Source organism: Cadophora gregata (assembly GCF_030347475.1).
Source record: "Cadophora gregata isolate MNR1 chromosome Unknown scaffold_4, whole genome shotgun sequence".
Lineage (NCBI taxonomy): Eukaryota > Fungi > Ascomycota > Leotiomycetes > Helotiales > Ploettnerulaceae > Cadophora > Cadophora gregata.
Genome location: NW_026695927.1, coordinates 1,337,180 through 1,362,454, shown reverse-complemented (window position 1 = coordinate 1,362,454; position 25,275 = coordinate 1,337,180). Strand labels below are relative to the sequence as shown.

The window sequence follows — 25,275 nt, the reverse complement described above, 5'->3', positions numbered from 1 at the left end:
GTTGGATAGGGCTCTATGGCGGCAAGAGGGAGGGGGAGATGAGCAAACGACGGAGAAGGAGATGAGAGAAAGAATGAGAGGAGCGGTGAAGTGCGTCGGGAGTAAGTCATGTATGAAGAATCTGTGAGTGTCGTCTCTTCCATGGGTGCGAATTACATTTATCCTTGCCGATACGACCCAACCTGGGCTATAACGTTAAAATGCCCGAGTTGAACTTACAAAGATGATGCTTGAATTAGATTGCAAAGTAACGCAAAGAAAGCTCAAAACAAAGGTGTTTCAAGGTACACCCACCAACCGGGGGAGAAATGCAGCGTTTTCATTATCATTCTCATGGTCTAGATACTATTTATACTGTCTATTTTCAGTCCCTGTTTCCAACAACAAAACATGAATCGGAGGCCATTAGTGTAGCAAGCCGTCTGGGCCCCCATTGCCCCATTGCAGGGGGTGGTGGAGAGCACGATGAGATGAGATGTCAGACGGTTCTAAATGAGCGCTCGGCGTATCATCCTTGGGATAGAAGTAGAAGTAGAAGAGACACTCTCTGGGATTTGGCACATGCGTAGGACCTACTCGAACACGACCACGACAGCCTTAAAGTGATACCTTAGGTGCCACCCAAATACAGCACGGTGCGGTGCATTGCAAAGTGTATCGATTGTGATAGACTAGATCGTCAACTATGCCGGAAAGATTATACCCTGGTAAATGGAATAACTTGCGCATGCGAGGTGGGTCATGAGTAAGGTAGTGGCTGTTTGCATAGGTATGCATTATGGTAAGTTAAGGTATGAGTATGTAGGTATCAGGCAAGAACAACATGTTCCGGTTGTCACAAGCATCCTCGCCAAGCAAGAGCTTGCGGCAACATTCGCTTGCTATTTCTGTTCCTAAAGTAGAGTAGAGTAGAGTAGAGTACTGGCAAAAGCAATGGTCTATCTGGCCTGATAAAGAGAGCTTAAGGTATTATAAGTATTCACTACCCACATTCCATTCTCGGGCCCCGAACCGCGCGAGAACGTTGGCTCAAGGGTGTTCTTGAGGTCCAATTTAGCGAAACAACTTGGACTGCATGAACCATCTCTAAGTTCCAGTACCTACTGTAGAGGTAGGCTCAACGCTTTTGTCTTTCTTCCCCCCTCCCCGCGACCATCTGCATTCTGCTTTGCTAATTGTATCTCGATACCCACAGGCGGCATTGTTCTTCAGATCTCATGCTTCTATTGGTCACCAATGGGATGTTAAATGCTTCCTTTGCTCTCGTGTCAGGTCAGCACAGGAGAGTGGCAGACTAACCCACGACTCAGTTGTGACGGCTCACTAGAAACCTTCTAGAACCAGCTTGGAACGCCCCAGCGCCGCGGTTTCTGACCATTCCAACCATCCTCCCTGCCTCCCTGCCTCCCTGCCTCCTCCATCATCCCAACTCTAGGCGAGAGCACGGCTGGTGGCGATCCGGGACTGTTACAGTACTTAGGTGTCTGATCTCCAGCCAGGTCCCACGAGGAAAGTCTGGGATGTGTCTCACGGATTTGGCGAGTCAACACGTCCAGCGAACTTGATAAGGTTTACGACCCCCATTCTTCCTGGTTCCGGGGAGAACGGAATGTAGGTATGGCCTCGTTCCTCTTACCCCTCCCCAGCACAATTCTCATTCTCTCAAATTTTCCTTCATTCAAGATGTACTAGTTTGTCATTCTTTTTTAATAATCCACCACGAGCCCTCGCATAATCTCAATTTTTTTGACTTTCTTCCCTGACGTTAGCGTACCATACTTTGTCTTTTTTTGATTGCGTTTCTGGCGGTACTTTCACATACCAGGTTTGACTCGGCGGTTATTGCAAGGACTGATTGAGTGGTTAATTCAGCTTACTGTAATTTACATGCAATGTAAATCTGTATTACTAGGTCTGGCTCGCTAGGCTTGTTACCGCGGCAGCTAGTCTTCAGCTTCACCTGAGCTGCTAGAGTTGCCGTCCACAACAATCTCAGACTTTCGCTCGAACCCGCTGAGAACCGTGTCTTGCCGTCCTTGGGGATCTTCGGTACTGTCTCCAATCCTTGTATCTCGCAAAATTGCCCAAAACGGTTTTTGAATGCTTTGCTCATCATTGCTATGCTGGATACCGCCTGCTACAGGCATTCGGAACCGAAGTCGTGCGGAGGGGACACAGGTTGGTTACTGGTGCGTTGGGGCTGGAAGGATAGTTCATGGTCATGAAGTCATGACAATGAGCGACCATCAGGCTCAGCCTCTCAGAAACTCAATATTTGCCTTTCAAGATCCAGGAGCTCACAAATTAAATGCTTGTCGGATGTCTCACCGGGATCCGAAATATCCAACCCTGGTAACTTATCTCTTGAATCTACATCTCCGAGCTGCTCCGGTTTTCAGAACGTTAAACCATGGGCATTTTGGCGATACCGTGGACATCCTCCCATGGATCCTAATGTGGATTTTCATAGTTGAGCTTTTCTCTAACCCTTAAATTATTTCAAGTTGCAAGATTCGCCGTTGCAGACCTGCAGTTGGGAATCTTATAGATCCAATGTAGTCAAGACTTCTGATTAAAACCTTTGCACTTGCGTAACTTACCGTTGGCTTCGTGGAGTTTTTGGTAACGATTGCGTGGTGGCATTGGGTTTTGCCCAGTCTCCATTTTTCCGATCAATACAGGGTGCCTTGTTGATGGAAAATGTATTGCTGTACATGCAATTGAAGTTGATTCGAAAAACTGGCACAAAAATGCCCCTGGTGTACTAGCTATAGTCTAAGCCATCCCTGGGATTCGTTTGGAGAGTCCTTTTTTACGCCTCTTCCCTGCGCCATCAAGGTGTTCCTTGTGGGAAAGCATGATATTTGAAGCAAGTGATGACAGGTTATGTTGAGGTAAATGATATCAGGATGAGGCCTAATCAGGATGTACAAAACTTGGGGCACCTGGAATCTGCACTTGTGCGGTTGTCATTTGAGCAAGTACTCTCAAGACCTTACAATTTCCAGAAGTAGTTAGAAGCAACATCCAAGGCTTGTGCATGGGTATCATCATCCCGTCTGCAAAAACCACTGGACATCAACGAATACGGAATCGAGTTTGAAGTACTAATACCAAGAAACGACCAAAGAGTCGATTTCGTAGAGATCCCAAATCTATATACAAGAAATCTATCCGAGGCACCGGGCCACAACTCTTCCAACCGGACCGAACCAGCATGCAATCCTAATCCTGCATTAGAACCGTTCTATATTCCCCAAATTTCGATTCCCAGCAATGATAGCTACAAGACGAGCATCCATGGACTCTCTAAGCAGGAGCAATGAAGGTCGATCCGATCGGTCCAACCTTGATATTGGAGAAGATGACCTGAGAGCTGGCAGCAGAAGCTTCAACCTCAGCGGGGACTGCCGAAGTCGTAGCACAAGCACCACGAGCAACGCCAGGAGTAGAGGCGTCCTTGTCCAGAGGGTAGTTGCTGTCGAGCCAAAGCATGTTGGCGGCGTAGTCGTCCCATATACTCATGACGAGGACCATGCCGCTTGCGAGCGCCTCACCCATCTTAGCCATGCCGCCGTTTGTGCCGAAGTAGTTGGTATCTCCGAAAGTGGACTTTTGAGCGGTGCAGAAATCATCAGTGATGGAATTCCCAGTCACGCCTGCGATGTCTGAGTCTGGTTGAGCATAGACAACGCCGTTTTGGACGTAGAATCGCTTGATCTCGGAGAGGGTGCCACTGGTGGATCCGTCGGAAGTGATGAATTGTGTCACGACGGTGACGGGCTTGTTGGTATCAATCGTCTTTCCAAGACCGTAGAAAGATGTGTTACCCATGCGGTATGGGTTGAAATCACATCCGTCTGCGTCGCATTCGCCAGTGTTACGAGTACACTCATCACCAGTGCACACGGTCAGCGCGTTGGTTTTGCAGGAATGCGGTGTCACGGCGTTGGCCATAGAATTAGCTTCCCACACATCCATCTCAGAACAGCAACTACCCTTGTTTCCTTTTCCGGAGTTGGCACTGTTAGAATCTGGCACCCAGCCCTCGGAGTTGGCCTATATGTGTCAGTTTGTGCCTTGTCCGAAGGTGCGCGGTTACATACAGAGCCATCAATGAACTTCAAGTCTCTTGGGCATTGAGCGTCACAATATCCAGTACCATATTTGGCACCAGCCTTGTTGGTAGCAGACATACCGCCGTCAGCAGCCATAGGCACAAAGTAAAGAGCACCATTCAAGCCACAAGGAAGCTTAGAGACGTCTACGTCGAACGTAAATTCCTGGCCAAGAAGGTCAAACTTCTTGTAAGTGGTCTCTGTGTCCATGAGATACGTGCGAGAGCCAACATTGCTTCCAGTCACGAATTTCAAAGTCAAAGCATTCCCAGAGGTGGTGATACCGTATGTGCCGGAGTAGTCAGCACCGTCAATAGCACAGTTGGCTACGCATGTAGCATCGTCCGGGCAGAGAGTCGCATCCCAGGTGTTGCCTGTATAGCAGTTCGTCGAACCCGACGTCGAGTGAGCCCATCTCCAGTTGGCATCGAGAACCACTTGATCGGCCTCTGTTGTGCATCCACTGGCGGTACAAGTTGAAATGCTCAAGGATGGATGAGTCTCTGCCTTAAGGGTACCGACCTGCTGAGCGCCTGCTCCGGCAAGGAAGGACGAAATAGCGAGCGCTGCTGCTGCGGAGATCATGATGAGGATCGTGTTTGAAAAGAATGTGCTCTGAGAGATGACGATAACGAAGCAAGCTTGATTGTATGAAACTGAAGGAGGATAGAGGAAAAATGGACAAGAGGAAGACTTTCATACCTACTTATATAGTTGATCCATGTCCTGCCACGGCCATTCTGGTCATTCGGTACATCGAAGATTTGTATGTCTTTGACATCAGCCTACTTTAACTGCTACCGATCATTTACCAAAAATCCGCTGATATGAGGGAATCGCCAATCGCCAAGTGGTGGAATAAACAGGCTGTCTCCCATCAGTGGACAAAAGGAGAGGCCTATCCAAACCCAGCGCTTCCTGCTGCTCTTCCCCTTTCATTATACTGAAAACAACAACTACCCGCTTTGTATATTAAAAAGCTATTTGGTAGGCCCGCAAAGCCGAAATGCCTACCTATCCCCTAAGCTGCCGTTCAGAACATACTTTTTCCAGGGTAGAAAGCTAGCGCGCATGCCCTGTACTACAAAGAACCTCGGAGACTCAGCGCCTCGCTTCAGCAAGGCGCCCTACAAAAGTGTGTTAATGGCAGCTCAGAGGATTAGTTCGTGGTTGGTAGAAGCTTGAAAAAAGGCACCAGAAACCGATTAGGCCGGCTCGGCCAGACAGCGGCAGCCCCCAATAACTAAAACGCGCGTCCCCCAAGATGCTTGTTGCTGAAGAGCGTCGATCCTGGGGATGCGGGGAGTGATCGCCCCTGATTTCCTCGCTTAAGGAGGAAACACCTCTTCGCAATCAGTTGACAGTGGTAGATCTCGGATCTAAGTTTTCAGAGACTCAAGAACAGGAAGTTGGGGAGGTATGTACACAAGCACCAAAGGGCATATATCCAGTGTTATTCCTTATTCCAAGACGGCTGAAGTCGTAAGAGCCTGCTCACGAGTTGCCTGTTTATGGGAAATTTCTCTTGGCCAGCTGGCGATAAGATATAAATCTCGGAATAAGGACAAGCATTCCAATATGAGGCGGCATGGACGAATTCGTTGGAGTGTTTCGTTTTGAATAAATGTGAGAAGATTCAAAACACCTGCGAGGATCAAGGCTCCCCTTTCTCATGCACATACCCGAGCTTCGGATCCGTGGAAGCAAGCTCCGTGAGGGTTTTGGAGAAGCTTCAAGATCATTTGCCGAGTTGGAACTGTCCGCCAAAGCGAGCACGGCTAAATCTGTTAAGTTTGCTCTTATGGTATACACTCAAGGCAAAACAAACTGCACCAAAACTTTGAGATGAACTTCTACTCCATGCCAGGCTCCTGGCTTTGCCCGTCGCCTATCCATGCCTGTCAACTTCTCATTGTTATTAGGATGAAATACTGCTCTGGCCTTTCTCCCTACTATGAAGTGGCAAGGACGCAACTGTAGACCGAGAGGATCCCAATCGATGGACGGAGTTATGTGAGATATGCTAGAATAATATGCGAGCTATCATATTTAGAAAGTGGTATAGATGTCATGAACCCTGAGCAGATTGATCAATAGTACAAGTAACATGCGTCAGAAATCGCTCAGTGTGCTGAGTTTATTCGATCAAAAGGCTCCAATAGCATAAACGAAACTAGTACTCAATTTGAAAGGAGAATTCATAGCCATGGGCAACCTCCCTCCCCTACTCGATCTACTTCCCGACTACTTCCCAACTATCCCAAAGTCCGACAGACCCCAATGCGACCAGCTTCGATCATGGAACCTCGACTCCTCGGCTTGAACTAAAAGCGCTGGATTCAAGATGTTAGATTCTTACAGAGGAGTAGCATCACTCGATCGTCCAATAAATGACGAAGATGTGAAGGTTTATGGAGTACATGGTGTCCAGGGTGACATTCTTACAGCTGTTGCATTTGCTACTGCCGAAGAATGGGACTATATCGTCATCCATCCGTACTTTTGCCTCTGTCTCGATTTGAAAATTTATTGATTCATGTAGCTGAAGGTCGAGAGGTTCACAGATCACATCTACGTTGAGGGGAGCATTATTGAGAATACCCTCTTCGAGTAATCACAGAGTATGTAGTCAGCATTACAGGACAAGACGAGGGGCGATATCAATTGTATTCAATTATCCCAGTTCAATATGGCCGACCACGGGAATCATCGGAACCATAGTACACGATGTCTACCCAACTGAAGCAAGCTGATTGGCTTCTACGAGCCAGATTTAGTGAGTACCAGCATTCCAAGTATGCTACATTATGCTATAATTTATAGCACAAGGGTCAAGATCCAAACGATGTAGATAGAGATACACGCAGGGTATGGCATGGTGGGCTTTGAGAAGGGAAAGGGGCCTAGCATTCTTCCGGCAATTGACCTACGTGTCTCGGCTCATCTCGTGCTGCCCAGTGGGAAACATTGTCAGTATCACAGATGCGTATAACTCAGGTATGAGGAAGCAACTAAGAGATCACTGGTGTGTCAAGTTGCTCGATGTGGTTGTCTGTTTCTGATGGAGCGATGTAATGCCAGATACGCATTTAATTCAAGCGAGGCTTTTCCTGTAACGGTAACTTGGCATCATTAGAGAGATTCTGCTGAATCATTCAGCTGAAAAGGATAAAAAGTTCAAATGCGTAAGATGTGAACAGATCAGCGAAGCCCCCAACGAATCGAAGTATCACATCTTGTGCTATCGGCTCAAAGGAGGTACAAACGTATATTCAGTTTCGAGAAAAGGATGGGCACTAGTGGATTAAGGAGATCTTTTCTATCTCAATATGAGTGGGCCTAAGCAGTTGGAGAAGATGAAGAGGATACGAAGGATACACAGAATGAGGAGGATATGGAGCGAGGGGGCAAACAGACAAGACTTTGGCTCTGTCATTGTTTCTCCCAGCATGGAATGAATTAGCTTGGGAAATGAGACGGTATGGATGCTTGGTACATACTGTCCTCCGCACCCTCTTTGAACGCCGCAGAATCGATATTCTTGAACTCTGCTTATATGAGAGGAACTTATTCGGGACCAGGTAACAATTCAAGTTGAACGCCACAAGAATGCACATCTCCCAAACTCCATGCTATGCAACAAATAGATAGAAAGGAAGACAATCACGAGACTGTCAAACTCTCCAGAGTGTGGGTAACTTCTGGCACGAGATGACCGATCTGATTGGGATCACGCATAGCCGTTGTGATATCGCTGGGCAGCTTGCCCAATGCCACCAGTTCCTGGACACACATTAGCCAGTGATATACACCTGTATCTGAGGAGAGTAGATATAAAGCATTGATGCTGACAAGTGCGTATCATCTACAGATCGCCGAAACTAGGTACGAAAATTGATTTTACCTGCTTGACTTTCTCAAACTTCTCCTCTTTCTCAGTGTAGTCTCTGATAACCTTGCCAGTTTTGAAGTCCACATAGATTCTGGTGTCCCGAATTCTGATCAGAACCTGATCTAATCTCATGAATAATCGGCAAAGCAACAGCATGCGGTCTGGCATGACTCGCAATTTACAGGAGACTATGGAGATGCCGTTATCATCCAATTCGCTTTCGTAAAGCACAACTTCTTCAAAGAATAATATCGGGTCAGGCCGCTTTAAAAGCTCAATTGGAATTGGTTCCGCGTCGTCCTTTTGCAGATCGAACTGCTTGCCATTGGTTATTGTGCCTTTGTAGTCTGTTGTGTATGACCAGTCGAATGGCTTCACGACTTCTTTGATACCTTCATGTGTCTTTTCTCTGTAATTTGTCAAATGCTATTACACCACTCTCAAGAGACAGTCATACCTGCTGCTTGACCACTCCTGCGAGTACGCGACCTTCAGCATATTCTTGTCTGTCTTGTCTACCCGGTCTAGAGCATCATATGCATTGAACTCCAACCGCCATCCACTCGCCATATGCTCGATTGATACCATGTTATCGCCGAATATCATCTCCGGTACTGGGATGCCCAGAGTCTTTGACATATCGTCAATGGGTCCAGACTTCGAGATGGGAAGCTTCCTTGCACTGATCTTGAAGCCCTTTTGAGTATGCGACACAGTAGAGCTATCTTTGGCATCGGGCGTTGGGTACGACTCATCGATGGGGCCGTTGAACGACATGACGTGATTTTGTCGAAGCCTCCGCAGATATACAATTGCTTGGTGGACGTTTCCCAAGTACTCGCGATGGCGCTCTTGTTGAGGTCCGGGTCGCGGCTTGAAGGCTGAAGGCTGAAGGCTGAAGGCTGAAGGCTTGAGGTTGGTTTGTGGTTGGTTTGTGGTTGTGGTGGGGTCGGCGCAAGCCTCGAGCTTGAAGTGGCGGGCGCGGGCGCGGGCGCGGGGTGTCAGGGGAATCTGCGATGCCAAGGCTGGGTTTCAGGCGAGGCGAGGCGAGGCGTTGCGTTGCGTTGCGTTGCTCTGCCAGCCAACTAGCGCCTCGTCAACAAATAGGTCAAGGCAAGCATGCAAGCAAGCAAGCACAACTGCAATTGGTATCCCAAAGATCCAGATCCAGCTCCATGTCAACCCCATACTAACCAAACAGCTCTTGCAAGACATACCCATTGACCGATCGATACTTTGTTACATTCGTTTTTCTCTCCTTCGTTGACTTGAAGCTCTGCTCAATGGCTACCCGCGTTCTCGAATCCCGCTTCGAGCGGATGTCAGTGAACGACGAGAATGATCCTGGCGATGGAAGCAAGTTCCAGAAGTCGAAGGTACGTAACGTCAACTCTCACCATGTTTGGTATAGCTAACAGGTCAAGATGACAGCATCTACGACCTCATCCTCCCAATTATCGCAGAATGCGAGTCGCGCCAACCTTCTCAAGATCGCTCTTCAGAATCAAAACACAACAAGCACAATAGTCACGGTCCCCTCCCAGGCTGCGCAATGGCGAGCTTCCAACATGCAGAATGGCTCTCCACCAAGAAAAGGAGGCTCCTCGCGAGGATCGGAAGAAGTCATCAGAATCGAGCGCAAATCCAATCCAATGTACGAGCAACCTGCTCCACCAAAACAGTTTCATCTCGGCATGTTCGAGATTGGTCGGCCCTTAGGCAAGGGAAAATTCGGACGTGTATACCTTGCGAGGGAACGCAGCTCTGGATATGTATGCGCTTTGAAAGTGCTGCACAAGAACGAAATTCAACAAGGGAAGGTCGAGAAGCAGGTCCGGAGAGAAATCGAGATTCAAAGCAATCTCCGACATCCCAATATCCTTCAATTATACGGACATTTCCACGATAGCAAGAGAATCTTCCTGATCCTCGAATTTGCCGGAAAGGGAGAGCTGTACAAACATCTTCGTCGGGAGAACCGGTTCCCAGAATGGAAGGCTGCTCAGTACATTGCTCAAATGGCTGCGGCTCTGAGGTTCCTGCACAAGAAGCATGTAATGCATCGAGATATCAAGCCGGAAAATATTCTTGTTGGTATCCATGGCGAGATCAAGATCTCCGATTTTGGATGGAGTGTTCACGCACCAAACAACAGGAGAAACACCATGTGTGGAACTCTAGACTATTTGCCTCCGGAGATGATTAAGCCAGGGAGCCAGGACAACTACTACACAGAGAAGGTTGATTTATGGAGTTTAGGAGTATTGACGTATGAGTTTTTGGTTGGAGAAGCACCTTTTGAGGATACTCCAGTTATGACCCAGAGGCGGATCGCGAGGGGAGAAATGACAGTCCCAAGTTTTGTGAGTCCAGAAGCAAGAGACTTGATTAAGAGAGTAAGTTTTCACCCAATTAATTCAAAGACCGCTACTAAGTGGTCACAGCTTCTCGTCCTGGACCCTGAGAAGAGAATCCCTCTAGATCAAGTTCAGAAACACCCCTGGATCATCAAGCACTGTGTAAAGGGCGAACGGGCAAGCATGCGAGATTCAAAGTCGACTGGCAGTAAGATGAGCGAGCGTGATGATTAAAATTAACGAGTTAACGAGAGGAGGCTGGCGTTTTGGGGGCATGGAGGCATTTATAACGTTTGATACAAGATGGATGGCATGATTTTTTGGAGTCGGAGTTCATTATATTCCTGTACGCCTACGCTGACCAGTATAATCATGATAAGCATAACTGCCTGTGATGTTCTACATGTTGATACAACCCTATGTCCCAAATCTATCTGTAAATGCCGTCAAATGGGCGGGTATCCGCGAAACAAGAATCCCATACTTCATTGACCACCTTCACTGCCTGTACATCGTCTTTGCAAGATGGCCTGTTCATCACGGATCTTACTGCTCTTGATCTTACACAGTTCTGATGTTGTTGTGTTAAAGTCCAGTTGTTCCTCGTCCAGAATTCTCTCATCCACCTACACTCTCCACTCAAACTTGAAGCCCGAATCTACTTCGTTTTAGTTCGATCCTCTCAATTGACAGCACTGAGACTAAACATACCTCTGTACAAGCCGCATGCCTCAAATCTGCCCAATCAACCTTCCACCTCAAATGATCCCAAGCATGCACCATCTCGTGCGCCAACGTATCCTCCAAATGCTTCTTATCCCTCATCTCATTCGCACAGATCAGAATCCCATGGTCTGGACTGAAACCTCCTCCTTGCCTAACCCAGTTTCCATTCTCATCCTTTCGCGTCGGACACCTCCTACAGATAACATTTCCCGCATGTAGATCACCATTCAAAGCCTCAATGTTCTTCTTCATGAAGATGACCGTAGGCGAGTACTGGAAACACCAATCCCTCCACTCGTCGCATTTCTTGCAGTCCGCAGCCTCGTTACGTATGTATGCTGCCTCACGGAACTCATGCTGCCCTTCTGTGGTCATGCGCCCAGTGAGTATGTTCCAGTAATTGCTCCATTTGGCTGTCGGGTCATAGCCTGTTTTCGCGGGATCGTTCGTGGGCGTATTCGAGCTCGTAATTTGGGCTTTGGGCCTATCATCTGCCATTTTGATGGTTTCCAGGCTCTTCGATATCTAGAGAAGAGTGTACTCGGGCGTAGATAAGGTGTGGTGCTTTGAAAAGGGCATTGGAGGGCATTGGCGTTGACTTTTCTGGGGATGAGGTTGAAGCTTTGGCCAATCAGGCGAGGATGATGACAAGGCTGTGTTTTGCCGATTTCGCATCTAAATAAACTTGACGACTCATACCTTAAATACATACAGCCAAGGGCCGCCCTCTTTTTCTTTCCTGTTTATTCTAACTTCTTCACATCCGGAACGGATATGGATTTGAGATAAGTAATGCAGCTCAAGATGAAGGCTCCTAAACCATTGACAATTGTCATAAAACTCGGTGAGCACTTTCAGAGCCGAAATTCAGAACTTTGTCTCACATACTCATGCTGATGGATACATGCAGGAACGAGCTCTATTGTGGATGAGAAGACCCACGAGCCTCTTCTTTCTATCTTATCTCTCATTGTTGAGACGGCTGTCAAGTTGCACAAAGATGGCCACAAAGTCGTTATTGTCTCTTCTGGGGCTATTGGAGTGGGTCTAAGGCGAATGGATCTTGAAAAGAGACCAAAACATCTTCCTAGAATTCAGGTACGACATGTTTTTTTTTTCGCACAGAAGATACGTATTGAAATCACAACAAGGCATTAGCGGCCATTGGTCAATGTCGACTCATAAGCCTTTGGGACAGCTTATTCGGTCATCTGCGTCAACCAATCGCCCAAATCCTGCTCACAAGAAACGACATTGCAGATGTAAGTTTCACCTAGTAGTGTAAATTTTTCCAAACTGACAGATTTTAGCGTACACAATATCTGAATGCTCAAAATACATTTGCAGAGCTCCTTGAGATGGGCGTTATCCCAATAGTCAACGAAAACGACACCATTGCTGTCTCAGAAATCAAGTTCGGAGACAATGATACCTTGTCAGCTATCACAGCAGCAATGGTGCATGCAGACTATCTATTTCTCATGACAGACGTCGATTGTCTGTATGACAAGAACCCTAGAACCAATCCGGATGCTCAAGCCATTGAAGTGGTAGAGGACATCGCAGCTCTGCAAGCTGATGGTAAGTTATCCAGATTATTTGATTCCAAAAAAAACTCATATCTCACAACCTTTAGTATCAAGTGCAGGGTCAGCCCTAGGCACAGGCGGGATGTCCACCAAAATCGTCGCCGCACGCCTCGCAACTTCAGCAGGAGTGACAACAGTCATAACTCGCTCATCCAACCCAGGCAATATTGTCAACATCGTACGCTACGTGCAGAATCTGAAAGCCGCATCCGGGTCTCTGCCATCTACCCCCCCATCTGGAAAAACCATATACTCGACATCTGCATCTCATGAGGATCCACTTGCTCGATCAACTGCTTCTCTGGAAGCTGCTGTTGTTGCCCCACTACATACCCGCTTCATTCCATCGCCACAACCTATCCGTGATCGGTATTTCTGGCTTCTGCACGGTCTTGCTCCTCACGGTACAGTATATATCGATGCCGGAGCACATCGAGCTCTAGCAGATAAGGCGGGATTACTCCCTGTAGGAGTTGTAGACGTAGAAGGTGCATTCGCGCAGCAAGAAGCTGTGCGTGTTGTCGTGGTTGATCGAATCCCTAAAGAAGCTCTTCAAAGCGGCGGATTGGCACCGAAGCTATGGGAAGGGCCTGGGATGGAGGTTGGAAGAGCACTGGTCAACTACAGTGCAGCGGAGATCATGCGGATCAAGGGAGTCAGGAGCAGCGAGATTCAGGGATTGTTGGGTTATGCGGACAGTGAATATGTTGCACTTCGGGAGAATATTTCGTTCTTTGTTAGGGAGAGTAGACCAGTTACACCAAGTCTGGAGCTTAGATAGACACTGCTGGTGGTGGGTTCTTCTGAAGGTATACTGTAGGCGTTAGGAAGTACCGGAGTAGACGTTCAATTTCTGTGAGCATTTCAAACTTAAGTCGGTCATGTAAGACGATCAAATAGTTTTGACAAGATATTTCTCCTTGCTTCGTACTTGCAGAGGCTAAAAATGGAGCTCTAGGTAAGCCAATCCGCAAAACAATTGTGCAACCCTACTCCATCTATGCAATCAAACCATGATTCTGTCCTTGGAACTCCAGCCTTCCAAGGCGTACCGTAATTCCCTATCCCTCCTCACTTTCAATCGGCTCGTTACAACTCCGGAAAACAGATAACATCGAAACCAGATGAAAGCACAAAAGATTATCGGCCATCTCTTGGCGAAGAACTACTCGCAGTTACTTCTTCAAATTCCAACTCCCATTTGTCAACCTCTTGGAATTTCTTGGCTGCCCTCCTCAGCTCTTTGCCGACCCTCTCTTCCAATTCCTGGCTATTCTCTGGATCGTCGTTGGCCTCGTCGTCTGGGATTGGTGCGAGACTGTCATCAGGATCAACTTCAATAGTGTTTTCTTTGTCTGACATAACATTGGCTCGAGATCCATAGGTCCGCTTAACATTTGAATCTCTCGGCTTCGAGACTGATTTGTTGGATTTTCCTGCTCGCTTGAGAGGCGCTGGAGTCCGCGCTCGAATACTTGTATGCCTCCGGGATCTAGCCTGGACATTCAGGTGCGAAAGCTCATCATCATCCTGTGCAAGGCCAGAGACATCGACTTCGTCACCTGAGCTAGGGACATCGAATGGATCTCTTGCGGTCACACGCTGCCGTCTCCGTGGTAGGAGAGCCTGGAGTTGAGCTGTAGAGAACGAACTTGGTGGTGGAGCTTGTCGCTGCTGTTTCCGTGTTGTGACATGCACCGGCCTATTTGGAGAGTGCGTGAGGGATGGGGGCGAGGAGATAGGCGAGTCTTGTGTTCTGGGTGGAGGGGTTCTGCCTCGTAGGGGGCGTCGGCCTCTGGATGGTGCTCTTCGCGTTCTTGTTGGCAAGTCAGGACTTGAAGGAATTGGACTGCTACTTTGAGGTGGCGCCATGGTCTCGCTCAGAGGTTCGGGAGTGTCCAACCGGGCTTCAATGGAGGGTATCAACTGTGGTGGAGACTCGACTGCGTCCTCTCCCTGCTCGTCCCTGACAGGGTTTGTCGCTGGAATTGCTTCGTCCACTACTTCTACACCAGGGGAAGATAGAATTGGGCTAGATCGCGGCACCTGAACAGCTGAAAGTTTTCGTTTTCTCGAGTTTGAGGAAGACGGACCACCAGAAGAACTAGTCATATTTCTGGTCTTCGACAGGTTGAGAGGAGTTGACTCATCGTCAGGATTGAAATCGTCTTCGTCATCATCATAATCCAAAGGTTCTTCTTGCCGCGCTTTTTGAGCTGTCCGCAAAATGCTAGGTTCCTTTTCTCTGCGCTTGAAAGTGCCTGTTTCCATCACTGAGCCGGTATTCGCCCGCGTGCCCCTTTCTATATCTGATGACATGCTACTATTTGCAATGGGTGCAGCATTCCGTCCCATTATGCTACGTTCCCGAGGCCGCCTCTTGAAAGTCCCAAATCCTACGGCTGATGAGTTCTTTCGTCCCACGCTCGCAAGCCCATTCTCCTCGGCCATATTCGATTCGATGCTACTAGATCTCGCTCGTCCAGGTCCTCGACCGAGGATGCTTGGTTGGCGCGGTCGCCTTCTAAAATTTCCAATCGCAAGCATGGAGCTCTCAATACCTGACGTGCGGTGTTCTTTCCTACCAGTCTCAATTGAAGGGCTGCTCGAGTCTAGGTTGATATCTGGTAATTTAGATTCCTCTGCTGGATCCCCTGAAGATATGCGATCATTTCCTAGCCGGGTTTCCACTGTCCCGTCTTCTCTGGCCATCGAGTCTCGCGACTCCAGACCAAGCGCTCGAGGTGAAGTCACCGTAACAGCTTTCCCTTTGCCATTACTTCCCTTCGCACTCCGCGCATTCGCTGCCGCCGCGTCTTCTGCATCACTCACGTCGTATAAGTCGTCGAAGGGCGCCTTAGATGGTCCTGGAGTTGGTGCGACAGGACGGGAGATCTTCGCAGATTTCTTGAGGCGCGGGGCTGGCACAGACGGCGCAACTTTTGTGCGCTTTGGTCGAGGCATTGTCGTGGCGTATATGTGATATCTTCGAGACACAGACGTTACTTCCACTTGTCGCAACTATCGCATCCTAAAATGTGCTGTACTGAGTTGGTCGCTGATGATGAAAGGTGGTGGTCAGTGGACGCGTTGAGATCCACGCGACTTGGACAAGGATTGTTTTGGCGATCCAAGCGCGTCACAGGTACTTATAGTCAGCCACCGTCAACATCATACCAGAACTTGCTCCCACAACAAATATTTCCAGGTTTTCTCCAAGGTTCAACGCGCGTTCAATGCTGCAAATTTCAGGTTACACTACTTGACAGCTCCAGAATCGCAGTCCTACAATTGCATTAGCGTTGGTCTGCCCCTAAATTGGAGAGAGTTATGTCTTCGCGGTTGCAGGAGTTGCTTGTATAATTCTTCCTCATATTTTCTCTCAAATAATAGGATACGTATATTCCAACTCAAATCCCTCGCGATGATCTTTTTCTCGTTCTTCTTTTGGCTACATTGTACTCGTGGATTGGGAATCGGATAATGAGTAAGTTGCTTGATGGCATTGAAAAATAGCACACTGGACTGCATTCAACTTATCCATATCTTAGGCCGCGTTGGTTTGTGTCTGGTTTACTTCTCAGCCGTAAACTACCGATGCTCTCTTTGAATATCTTCTTGGACTTGATATTTTATCGTCGCGAAGGGGGCCGAGGACATACACACTACTTGGTACTCTTAAATGCAAGCATGCTCGACACTCTCAAGGTGTACTCGGTATCATTGCCAGTATTATAAGAGCTCTCAGTTCTTTTGGGGATGAGAAATCGGCAGACGTCCTCCAAAGACAAGCCACTTTGCGGGCTATCGAACCCGATAATCTCGAATGCGAGTTGCATCGTGTTCAAGAATCTTACGAGTGAATCGACCTTGTCTAGTCCAATTCTCATTCTCAAGCGAATATTCAGTTGTGATCTCATCTTATGGCCTGATAAGATTGTTTTCGATGCAGAGGCTTGATCACTGGTCTGTTTTTTTTTTTTTTTTTTGGCACCGAGCATGCCTGGAAAGGCGCCGCAGATTTTACAGCGGAACTTACCACAGATTCGGGTCCGACGATCAAGCGTTCTTTCGAGCAACGGGATTTCAGCCAATATGTACTGCTTTTGATTCGCTCTTAGCAAAACCTGTTCAACCGGAATGGAAGTCTTCATTGATAGTGACATTGGTCGGAGATGCAGCTCACGTCATGATGCCAGCAGGTGGATCGCGGCAAATACAGCAATTGAAGACGCTGCTTTGCTGCTCCAGCTCATTCTTCAAGGTGGGGTGGTCTCCGAGAGCATGTGGATCGGGTACGTCGAGTGGAAAAGAAAATGCCCTCTATCGAGGGTAGTGTAAATCGGGGCGGCAAAGCTATCAGGTTCCAAGGGTTTTCAAGGAGCATAGGTAATTGAATTCCAAAGAATTGGAGTGGGATGCCTGGAAAGAAGTCATATTCCATGCTGACGGGTTGTTGTTTTGTTTAGTGGTAAGATTTGGATGTCGTCTGTTAGCGGAAACTAGCAGATTTGTGGCCATCATAAAACATTGTTTCTGGCGCCAGAAAATGGTAGGGTTCAACAGTACATTATCATCTTACGGGCCGGCGGCGGCTCACTAAACTCCTGACTCGGAAAGCGATCTGCAATAACTCCCCATATTCCTGTTAGATACACTGCTTCCCCTCCAGCAGGATCCGCAGCAGTAAACAAAGCCTCATGCACCACCCGTTCCGAAACGTACGAACGCGCGAATCAGCAAGGATCCTACCAGACCAGTCAACCTCGGTATTCGTCTCTCGCACACAAGCCTCATGCAGCTGCGAACAGTTCGTGCGAATGGTTACCTGGCGGGCCAGTCATATCATCATTTGCCTCCTCTTCGCTTAAAACCTGCAGCTGCCCGCCCAGAATGCGGCCTGTAAATAGACAATGGGGCGGAGTCATTGACGAATCGAACGACATCATTCACACCTTTAAAAGCCTGGGCACACCCAACGGCTGCCCGCTAGATTCGCCCTTGAGACATGAAACCCACGATTGATTGCCTCTCGAAAGCTCATGCTTCATATCTCTCTCTCTTTCTCTCTTCCGCTTCCGCTTACATTTACACTTCAATCGACAGCTTCGCAGAGGTGTAATGGAAATTGGAATACATCATTAACGACTGCGGGGCGGACCACAATTCGGCAAGGATTGCAGAACTTCCATGCCTAAGCGATGGCGATCTTCAGCAGGTCCAAGAAAGGCAAACCTACGCCGACGACCCCTCCCGGGCCGTATACTCACTCGACAGCTACTTTGACCCATCAACCAACAGAGCAGCCAAATCCATATCAACCGAACTGGACACACTTGGAGCAGAGGACTTATGCATCTCATGGCCCTCCAGCACAAACCCAAGGCTGGCTGATAGGCCCAGTTCCCCCGCAGTACCATCCAGTCTTAGCACACCAGGATCGCCTCCCTCCACTTCCTCAGAGGCCGCAGAAATCAGGTTGCAATATCAGCAAGCTCAACTTGTCTTCGATGTCCAACCTCCTAGCATCCAACGTACCGGATTGTGGAGCAAAAATCATGCAAAATAGGGTTTCCCCGTTGTACATGCAGGGGGCGCAGTATCTTAACCAAAGTACGGCACTATGTGACTTGATCACCTCAAAATTCGATACCATTATCACACTTATAGATGGGGAAAATTTCAGTGGAGATGAAAGGGAGTTGGTAGTCATGGCCCCGCCTCAACCGATGTGGCAGCAACAGCAAGAGGAAACTGGATATAGCGAGCGAGTACTTGTCAAGGGAAAGGGAAAGGGCATGGTTAACAATTCAGTATCTTCGGCACTCACGAGTACCAACTCCTTTGCCAAAGTACATCTCTATGCTAACTCAAGGCTACCACCAAACTTACCCCCCCTAAAACTGTATGAACATTTGTTCCTTGTCCTAGAGAGACGTTTCTAACAGAGCACAGATATATGCCTACATTCCCTTTGCTATGTTTAGCTGCACAATACTCCGAACGTGTGTACACGAAGCCTTCCGGTCAAGAAAAGGAGGTACATCTAGATGCCGATTGGCGGCTTGGCACAAAGGTGGTCATCAAGTCTGTTCCCATGGACGATATGAATACCATCGTCTTTGCTATCAGGGGAACGCAAACATTCATGGACTGGGCGGTGAACCTCAATTCAGCTCCAGCGTCTCCGGAGGGATTTCTTGTGAGCCCAATACGCAATCAAGTGATCAGACCTCGCTAACCGTTCCTAGGATGATCCAGGAAACTTCTGCCACGCGGGATTTCTTACAGTTGCGAGGAAGATGATACAGCCAGTCGCAGCCAGACTTCGTCATCTCCTTCAAGAAGATCCAAGCAGATCTAAATGTTCGCTATTGATAACCGGTCATTCAGCGGGCGGCGCAGTGGCTTCCCTCCTGTATTCTCATATGCTCGCTATTACGCCTCAGGCCGAATCTGAACTCAACATACTTACGGGTTGCTTCAAACGTATCCATTGCGTGAGCTTCGGTGCTCCACCTGTCTCTCTTCTTCCACTCTCGAGACCTCCAAACCCAGCTCTGAGGAAATCCATCTTTCTATCCTTTGTCAATGAAGGCGATCCAGTCCCGAGAGCAGACAAAGCATATGTACGCTCCTTGTTGGATCTGTATTCTTCACCAGCGCCTGGCCAAGTTTGCGCAATCACACCTCAGAAATTGCAGCCATTCGTCTCCAACCTCAAGGCACAATCAAGCTCTCTAACACTCAACAAGATGAGACCAACACCCAAGAAGCCGAAGAGCCGCCCAGTCAACGAGATAGCACCATACTGGCCAGTTCCAGAAGCTACGCTGAGCAACGCAGGAAGGATCGTGCTTCTGAGAAGCGTCGAGAAATATGAAAATCGGTCGAATAAGAAGAAGCCAATCGTGGAAATGATGAACGAGGGTGTCGTGGCGCAGATCGTCACTGATGAGCTCCTGAGAGGAGTCATATGGGGAGACCCAGTCTGCCATATGATGAAGCTGTATGCGAGGCGTATTGAGATTCTGGCAACAAATGCAGTGATGGGACGGTTTTGAGAAACGTGCCAATGGATATGGGAGATAGGCATCGACGACGTACGATAATACCCATTTTCGAATTCAAGCCATACTGCGAGTCTAAGAGCAACAAGACTCTCGAATACATCCAGTGCATGAACCATTCTACCTTAGTGTGCCTCTACAGGGTTGCGCAAAATCTTGCGCCGCCAAAGGGACTAACTAACTAACTATGCGGACTTGTCCATAAATGCACCAAGACATGCAATTTCGTACAAAAACTTGTATATGACTTGATCACATTTGGTAATCACAACATGGCACCGTCCAAGTCGGTACAACATGAAGAGCAGGATCAAAGATGATGTAGTGACGGATGTTTGAATTGTTAACAATCTTGCCCGTAGCTAATAATTTCAACAACATGTCATGAATTTGGCCCAAACACCTGCAATACTTGTACCTTCTAGAACTTTAACACAATAAACATGTGAGGCCGTGGTGTATAGAGTATATTGTGTTGTGTGCTCCCTATTGGTTTCAACGTCTTTGTGCCTGAAACATATCCATATTTTTGATACCAATCTTGCCAGGATGAATTACGGCCTCGCAAAAGCCTCGACAAAGGTTCCAATACATCTCCAATGACGTCGTTGTAATTGGTTGTTCTGTCGTGCCGTAGCAACAGGTCGACACGCGACGGTAATGGTGGAACTATCAAGTTCGAGGAAAGACTGCAGTCATTCTCGATAAGAAGCAAACTCTAGGAGCGTAGATTCACAGTCATCTCCTACGCAACTTTTTGTCAGTTGCGACTTCTCAATTTTGAACGATAACAAAAGCGAATGATAGGGCCCACTGCAGCAGAGAGTAGAATTTTGAGTGCTTAAGCGAACGCCTTCGGGCTATGAAGTATGTTACAAGAGCAATGGCTATGCCTGCGATACCTAAAGCGAGATATATGAGCTCTGCGGATGGATCAGGTCGGTACTTAGCTTTGTTGACATTTTTCGAGCTGAATTAAGCAAAGTCGTGGAAATTCCTATCATTCAGGTATCCTTCCCCATGAATACCGCGAATGGGTGCATCTACCTGAATGCTATTGAGAGTTCGATTTTTGGAAACGAGTGAATACAGGAAGGTGATTATGCAAAGTGATCATGGGAGGCATACAGGTACGCTGCTATTGCTGCCGAATCCGGTAACGAAGCTTTGGAAGGGGTGGCGTTGGTATTGGTCAGTTGTTCTCACGGCAAAACACCAGGATTCTGGATGAGTGCGGTGCAAGACAAAAAAGACCTCTAACGAGAATAATGAAACTCAAGAACTCGTGTAAATACCGCTAACATCTTCAGAAGTGTCCGTTCCTCGACGTATCGTCTTCCCGAATTCTACTGACTTGACTGATTTCAGCACAGGCATAATCATAGGGCAATAGCATGCCATTTGAAGTCTCCACCAGCTTGCAGATGCTGCTGACTGGGTCAAGCGTTCTTGATAGTTACATTGAGTGGGAAGACAAAGTCAATAAATTGGACGTCAAAGACCCACTTCAAGAGGTCACCTTCCAGAACAAATTTATTTCCTTCGGGGAGGACCCCAGAAGATCCCAGCCCCTTTCGTAACATTGAAAACTCGGTCATATTTTCCCCCCGCACACCCACAAACCGAAACCCCACCACGCCCCGCTAACCCCACACAGCGAATACAACATCCAATCTCCATCGAAGTTTCTACCCGTCAATCAGGACCGCAGAGATGCTTTGGAGCGGAAAAGCTTCGGTCTCGAAATCTAGCTCGAATATAAAAGTATCAAGACAGCGTTCGGGCCTTTTCTCAGCTGCCAAGCGTGCCATTGACGTTTGTTTAACGGCTACACATCGGACGGTATCGCCCTGGAATGCTCGAGAGCTACTCGGAACGGATATTTCCCATCAAATGACTCGACACGGACTGTTAATATTTGCTAGGTAGCCGAGCCGAAGCCGGTCCTAACTGCCAGTGCTTCTAAGTCGTGAAGATGCCTGCATGAAGAAGTATGTTGTGGCGAGCGGAGAAATTTTCCAGTAGGAATGGATTTTTGGATATAAATATCTGGAATCGCTTCCACTTTTGATTGTCGTTCCATCTCAACTCTTTGTTGACTTCATCTCGGAAACAGGCTGGCAAGTCGTTGGACCCAGGCTCGTTACAATGTTCAATTTGCCACCTTTCCTCGAGGTGTTGCCACTAGTGCTTGCCATTAGCACAGTATCCTTTGCTCAAGATGTCCCTACAGTAAAGGTGCTCAACGGCACATACTCTGGTATTCGCAGCTCCACTTACAGACAGGATTTCTTCCTCGGTATTCCGTTTGCCCAGCCACCTCTTGGTGATCTACGGTTCCGCCAAGCGCAGCCATTGAATACAACTTTCAGCGAGACCCGAAATGCCACCGAATACTCACCGCAATGTATGGGATATGGAAGTGACCAATGGGTTCTCGGCAACATCATCTCAGAGGACTGTTTGACGCTCAACGTCATTCGCCCAACTGGAGCTCGAAATCTCCCTGTCGGAGTCTGGATCCACGGAGGTGGAAGCATCCAAGGAGGAAGTCGAGATCCTCGATATAACCTGTCTTTCATTGTCGAGCAGTCAGTCTACTCAAAATCGCCCTTCATTGGAGTCAGCATCAACTACCGACTCCAAGGATGGGGATATCTCTTCGGCAAGGAGGTCATGGAGGCAGGCTCCGCTAACATGGGAGTCCGAGATCAACGTTTGGCGCTTCATTGGATTCAGGAGAACATTGCTGCTTTTGGAGGCGACCCAACCAAAGTCACGATTTGGGGTGAGAGTGCAGGTGCGACTGGAGTTGGAATGCAGCTTGTTGCCTATGGAGGACGTGATGATGGACTATTTAGGGGAGCAATCGCACAGAGCGGTGGTCCAATTCCAATGATTCCATATCTAACTCCAGAGCAATGGCAACCTACCTACGATAAAATCGTAAATGCGACGAACTGCAGCACTGCAGCCGACACTCTTGCATGTCTCCGAACGATCGACAGAGATGTGCTCAGCAACGTGCTGAACAGTTCGGTCACAGCTAACGCATCATGGGGCCCTCAAGTCGACGGTGATTTTCTACAAGACACGGGTACCAATCTAGTTTCGAATGGACAATTCGTCAAGGTCCCATTTCTCCTCGGCCGCAATCACGATGAGGGCACTTCATTCGCTCCCAAGGGAATCAACACCACGGAAGAATTCCTCAAGCTCGTGAAATCAGCAGGCCCAGACAACGCGACTGCTCTCACAATTGCAGCACTATATCCGGACATTCCAGAAATTGGAATTCCTGGCACCCTTGTTGGTCGTCCGCCACCATCTCAAGCTGCCCTTGGAGTGCAGTGGAAGCGCGCGTCTTCGTACATTGGAGACCTACGGCAGCACTCTTCCCGCAGGCTGCAGGCTCAGAAGTGGGCCGAGTATAATGCAACCGCTTTCTCCTACCATTTCAATGTCTTCACGGCTGGATTCGACGCCACGACTGGCTCAGGTCACTTTACTGAGGTCAGCTTCATGTTACACAACATTGATGGACTTGGTTACTCCCCTCCCGTCGCGACCAATCCATTTGAAGGCAAGCCCGATTCATATAAACAATTGGCCAAGATTATGTCGAGGATGTGGGCTAGCTTCATCGTTGACCTCGACCCGAATAATGCAGCTGGTGGTTAGTTTTATCTTTGTTTTCTTCTTGCTTAAATCCGTGCTTCGCTTTTGGAAGGTTGACTGACTGATTTTTGATAACTCTAGCCGGTTGCGTCAACTGGCCAAAATACACTCTCGATAACCCAAAAAATATCGTCTTCGATGCAAATGTCACTAACATGGCCTACGTGGAGCCCGATACCTACAGAGCAGAGGGCATTGCGTATATTGTCGATCGCCTTGCAACAGATTATGGACGATAAGGAACTGGCAATGTCAATTTGTCAAAAGATCTGCTGATGACACTAAGGTCAACTCTAGCATTTATTTGATGATTTCAAGTAATGTATAGTACTACTGTTTCCAGCCAAGGACAATGCACCCAAACTTCTGAACTATCACTCTCAGCATTAGTCCCGTGAATCAACAACTTGGTCCTTGACTCTGTAGATCTGGTTTAATAGGCATCACGCGTTTGGTGTGATCTTTGTAGCAACAATCAGATAATGAAGAAATCTTAACTATCGCTGGCGTCCGGTCTGTCCTTAAAACCTATGAATCGTGAAAGAGACTTCACCCTTTTTTCATTGTCTATAGAAAAGAGACATTGACGCAGTCTCCTTGTCTAAAATAAAACTAAGCAGGTATCAACGAAAAAGTGAGAAGATTCAATACATGTGCTGAGATACATGTGAGAAGTACGCATTGTGAAGCGTACGTTGCTACCCATACTGGTTAGCTTCGTGTGCTCGTGAATAGCCCCAGACTCCTCTGCCGACCCACTTTTCTTCACCAGATTACAGCTATATCATTCAAAGTAACGCTGGAACTCGCCATAATGAAGTAACACTCAGCTGCCTAAAGTCTCGTTGCTCGAGCAGGTTTCGACAAAAACGTGAACTGACAAGTTCCAGATCACGAACCAATGTAAGTTAGGATCAGGGCATCCGCCAACATGCCTTCTTTGGCACAATCGAAGAGCAGATGCTTGAATTGCACATGTCAATGCTAGTGACGCCCCACAGATATGCTGGGATAAATGCTTCGTTTGACATTCTCTCTCGTCCAAGCCCGACCTTTGTGTTTGTCGGCGTTGCTGCTGGTACAGCACAGTTGAGACAAATCCGCACCTTTGCCGACTCAGTGAAATAGATCTAGATATATCATCTCCTTGCTCTTTATCTCCTTATACCTGGACAACTGAAATAGAGAGTGTTCAAACCTAACATGCGATCCATAGTCAGAGGACAGATGGAAAGAGCTCATCGCAGCCCCTAGCGAGGCAGGGGCGGCGGAAGCTGGAGACGGGATCGATCATCGCGGTAGAGGGCGAGGCGAAGCAACGACGATAGGAGAGAATAGACAAGATGGATCTGATCGCCGAGAGCAGACGGAGAGTTTCCAGAGCAGCAATAAACCCGTGCTAACTACAACGCTTAGAGGAGAATCATCAAATCTCGACCAGTAACAGGAACCACTGCGATGGTCAAGGATGAAAGTCATTGTGGCACAATGCTCTTGAAGTTTTCAACGATGCCTATCGCGAATATCATCAACGTCTTCCAATAGATCTCGAACCAGTATTACGGCAGAGCCATATTCAGTTCTGTTTCCTCTTTGGCAGTAATTATTGCACTGAGGCTTGTTTCAAAGCTCAAAACTGGTTCCCTACCAATCAGTTCTGTCATGTGTGCATTAGACTGGAACAAAACTTTGCGCTATGTCTAGCCAGTCCTCATACACGCAGTCCCAAGGAAAGTAGACCTAGGAGATCGTGGAAACTTTATATGACTTTTGATTGTGCTCCTTTGCATATCTCGCAGCTAATCAAAACTCGAGATTGTCAGACGTTCAGCTTTCCTACTATCG

At 47.8% G+C, this 25,275-nt stretch overlaps 10 protein-coding genes across 11 annotated transcripts; 6 read left to right on the top strand and 4 right to left on the bottom strand.

The window, feature by feature from the left end:
• Window positions 1-2,100: 2,100 nt before the first annotated feature.
• On the top strand, window positions 2,101-2,493 carry ONS95_010249 (uncharacterized protein; the record flags this gene model as incomplete). The annotated part of the gene is made up of 1 exon (XM_058503830.1): window positions 2,101-2,493. The coding sequence occupies one exon, from the start codon at window positions 2,101-2,103 to the stop codon at window positions 2,491-2,493; it is 393 nt and encodes a 130-aa protein (XP_058360543.1).
• Window positions 2,494-2,998: 505 nt separating this feature from the next.
• ONS95_010248 (uncharacterized protein) lies at window positions 2,999-5,387 on the bottom strand. Its single transcript, XM_058503829.1, has 2 exons — window positions 4,107-5,387; window positions 2,999-4,059 (listed from the first exon to the last, which is right to left on the bottom strand). The coding sequence occupies exons 1-2, from the start codon at window positions 4,701-4,703 to the stop codon at window positions 3,310-3,312; spliced, it is 1,347 nt and encodes a 448-aa protein (XP_058360542.1). The 5' UTR covers window positions 4,704-5,387; the 3' UTR covers window positions 2,999-3,309.
• Window positions 5,388-6,462: 1,075 nt separating this feature from the next.
• ONS95_010247 (uncharacterized protein) lies at window positions 6,463-6,732 on the top strand (the record flags this gene model as incomplete). The annotated part of the gene is made up of 2 exons (XM_058503828.1): window positions 6,463-6,603; window positions 6,661-6,732. 2 exons carry the CDS (start codon window positions 6,463-6,465, stop codon window positions 6,730-6,732), a joined length of 213 nt encoding a protein of 70 aa, XP_058360541.1.
• Window positions 6,733-6,796: 64 nt separating this feature from the next.
• On the bottom strand, window positions 6,797-9,007 carry ONS95_010246 (uncharacterized protein). Of its 2 annotated transcripts, XM_058503826.1 has the most exons (3): window positions 8,468-9,007; window positions 8,023-8,419; window positions 6,797-7,901 (listed from the first exon to the last, which is right to left on the bottom strand). In XM_058503826.1, exons 1-3 carry the CDS (start codon window positions 8,785-8,787, stop codon window positions 7,782-7,784), a joined length of 837 nt encoding a protein of 278 aa, XP_058360539.1. In that variant the 5' UTR covers window positions 8,788-9,007; the 3' UTR covers window positions 6,797-7,781. The 2 variants fall into 2 exon arrangements, with proteins under 2 accessions (XP_058360539.1, XP_058360540.1); XM_058503827.1 differs by having other exon boundaries at window positions 6,797-8,419.
• A 61-nt stretch (window positions 9,008-9,068) lies between these two features.
• IPL1_1 (spindle assembly checkpoint kinase) lies at window positions 9,069-11,784 on the top strand. Its single transcript, XM_058503825.1, has 3 exons — window positions 9,069-9,386; window positions 9,435-10,406; window positions 10,455-11,784. Exons 1-3 carry the CDS (start codon window positions 9,294-9,296, stop codon window positions 10,599-10,601), a joined length of 1,212 nt encoding a protein of 403 aa, XP_058360537.1. The 5' UTR covers window positions 9,069-9,293; the 3' UTR covers window positions 10,602-11,784.
• On the bottom strand, window positions 10,798-11,591 carry ATP23 (Mitochondrial inner membrane protease atp23; the record flags this gene model as incomplete). The annotated part of the gene is made up of 2 exons (XM_058503824.1): window positions 10,798-11,025; window positions 11,079-11,591. The coding sequence occupies 2 exons, from the start codon at window positions 11,589-11,591 to the stop codon at window positions 10,798-10,800; spliced, it is 741 nt and encodes a 246-aa protein (XP_058360538.1).
• A 113-nt stretch (window positions 11,785-11,897) lies between the features above and the next one.
• On the top strand, window positions 11,898-13,463 carry ONS95_010243 (uncharacterized protein; the record flags this gene model as incomplete). The annotated part of the gene is made up of 5 exons (XM_058503823.1): window positions 11,898-11,937; window positions 12,004-12,191; window positions 12,245-12,355; window positions 12,404-12,674; window positions 12,730-13,463. The coding sequence occupies 5 exons, from the start codon at window positions 11,898-11,900 to the stop codon at window positions 13,461-13,463; spliced, it is 1,344 nt and encodes a 447-aa protein (XP_058360536.1).
• Window positions 13,464-13,822: 359 nt separating this feature from the next.
• ONS95_010242 (uncharacterized protein) lies at window positions 13,823-15,646 on the bottom strand (the record flags this gene model as incomplete). The annotated part of the gene is made up of 1 exon (XM_058503822.1): window positions 13,823-15,646. One exon carries the CDS (start codon window positions 15,644-15,646, stop codon window positions 13,823-13,825), a length of 1,824 nt encoding a protein of 607 aa, XP_058360535.1.
• Window positions 15,647-17,883: 2,237 nt separating this feature from the next.
• ONS95_010241 (uncharacterized protein) lies at window positions 17,884-19,746 on the top strand (the record flags this gene model as incomplete). Its single annotated transcript, XM_058503821.1, has 3 exons — window positions 17,884-18,587; window positions 18,638-18,884; window positions 18,934-19,746. 3 exons carry the CDS (start codon window positions 17,884-17,886, stop codon window positions 19,744-19,746), a joined length of 1,764 nt encoding a protein of 587 aa, XP_058360534.1.
• Window positions 19,747-21,426: 1,680 nt separating this feature from the next.
• ONS95_010240 (uncharacterized protein) lies at window positions 21,427-23,936 on the top strand. The gene is made up of 2 exons (XM_058503820.1): window positions 21,427-23,428; window positions 23,512-23,936. The coding sequence occupies exons 1-2, from the start codon at window positions 21,901-21,903 to the stop codon at window positions 23,667-23,669; spliced, it is 1,686 nt and encodes a 561-aa protein (XP_058360533.1). The 5' UTR covers window positions 21,427-21,900; the 3' UTR covers window positions 23,670-23,936.
• Window positions 23,937-25,275: the final 1,339 nt, after the last annotated feature.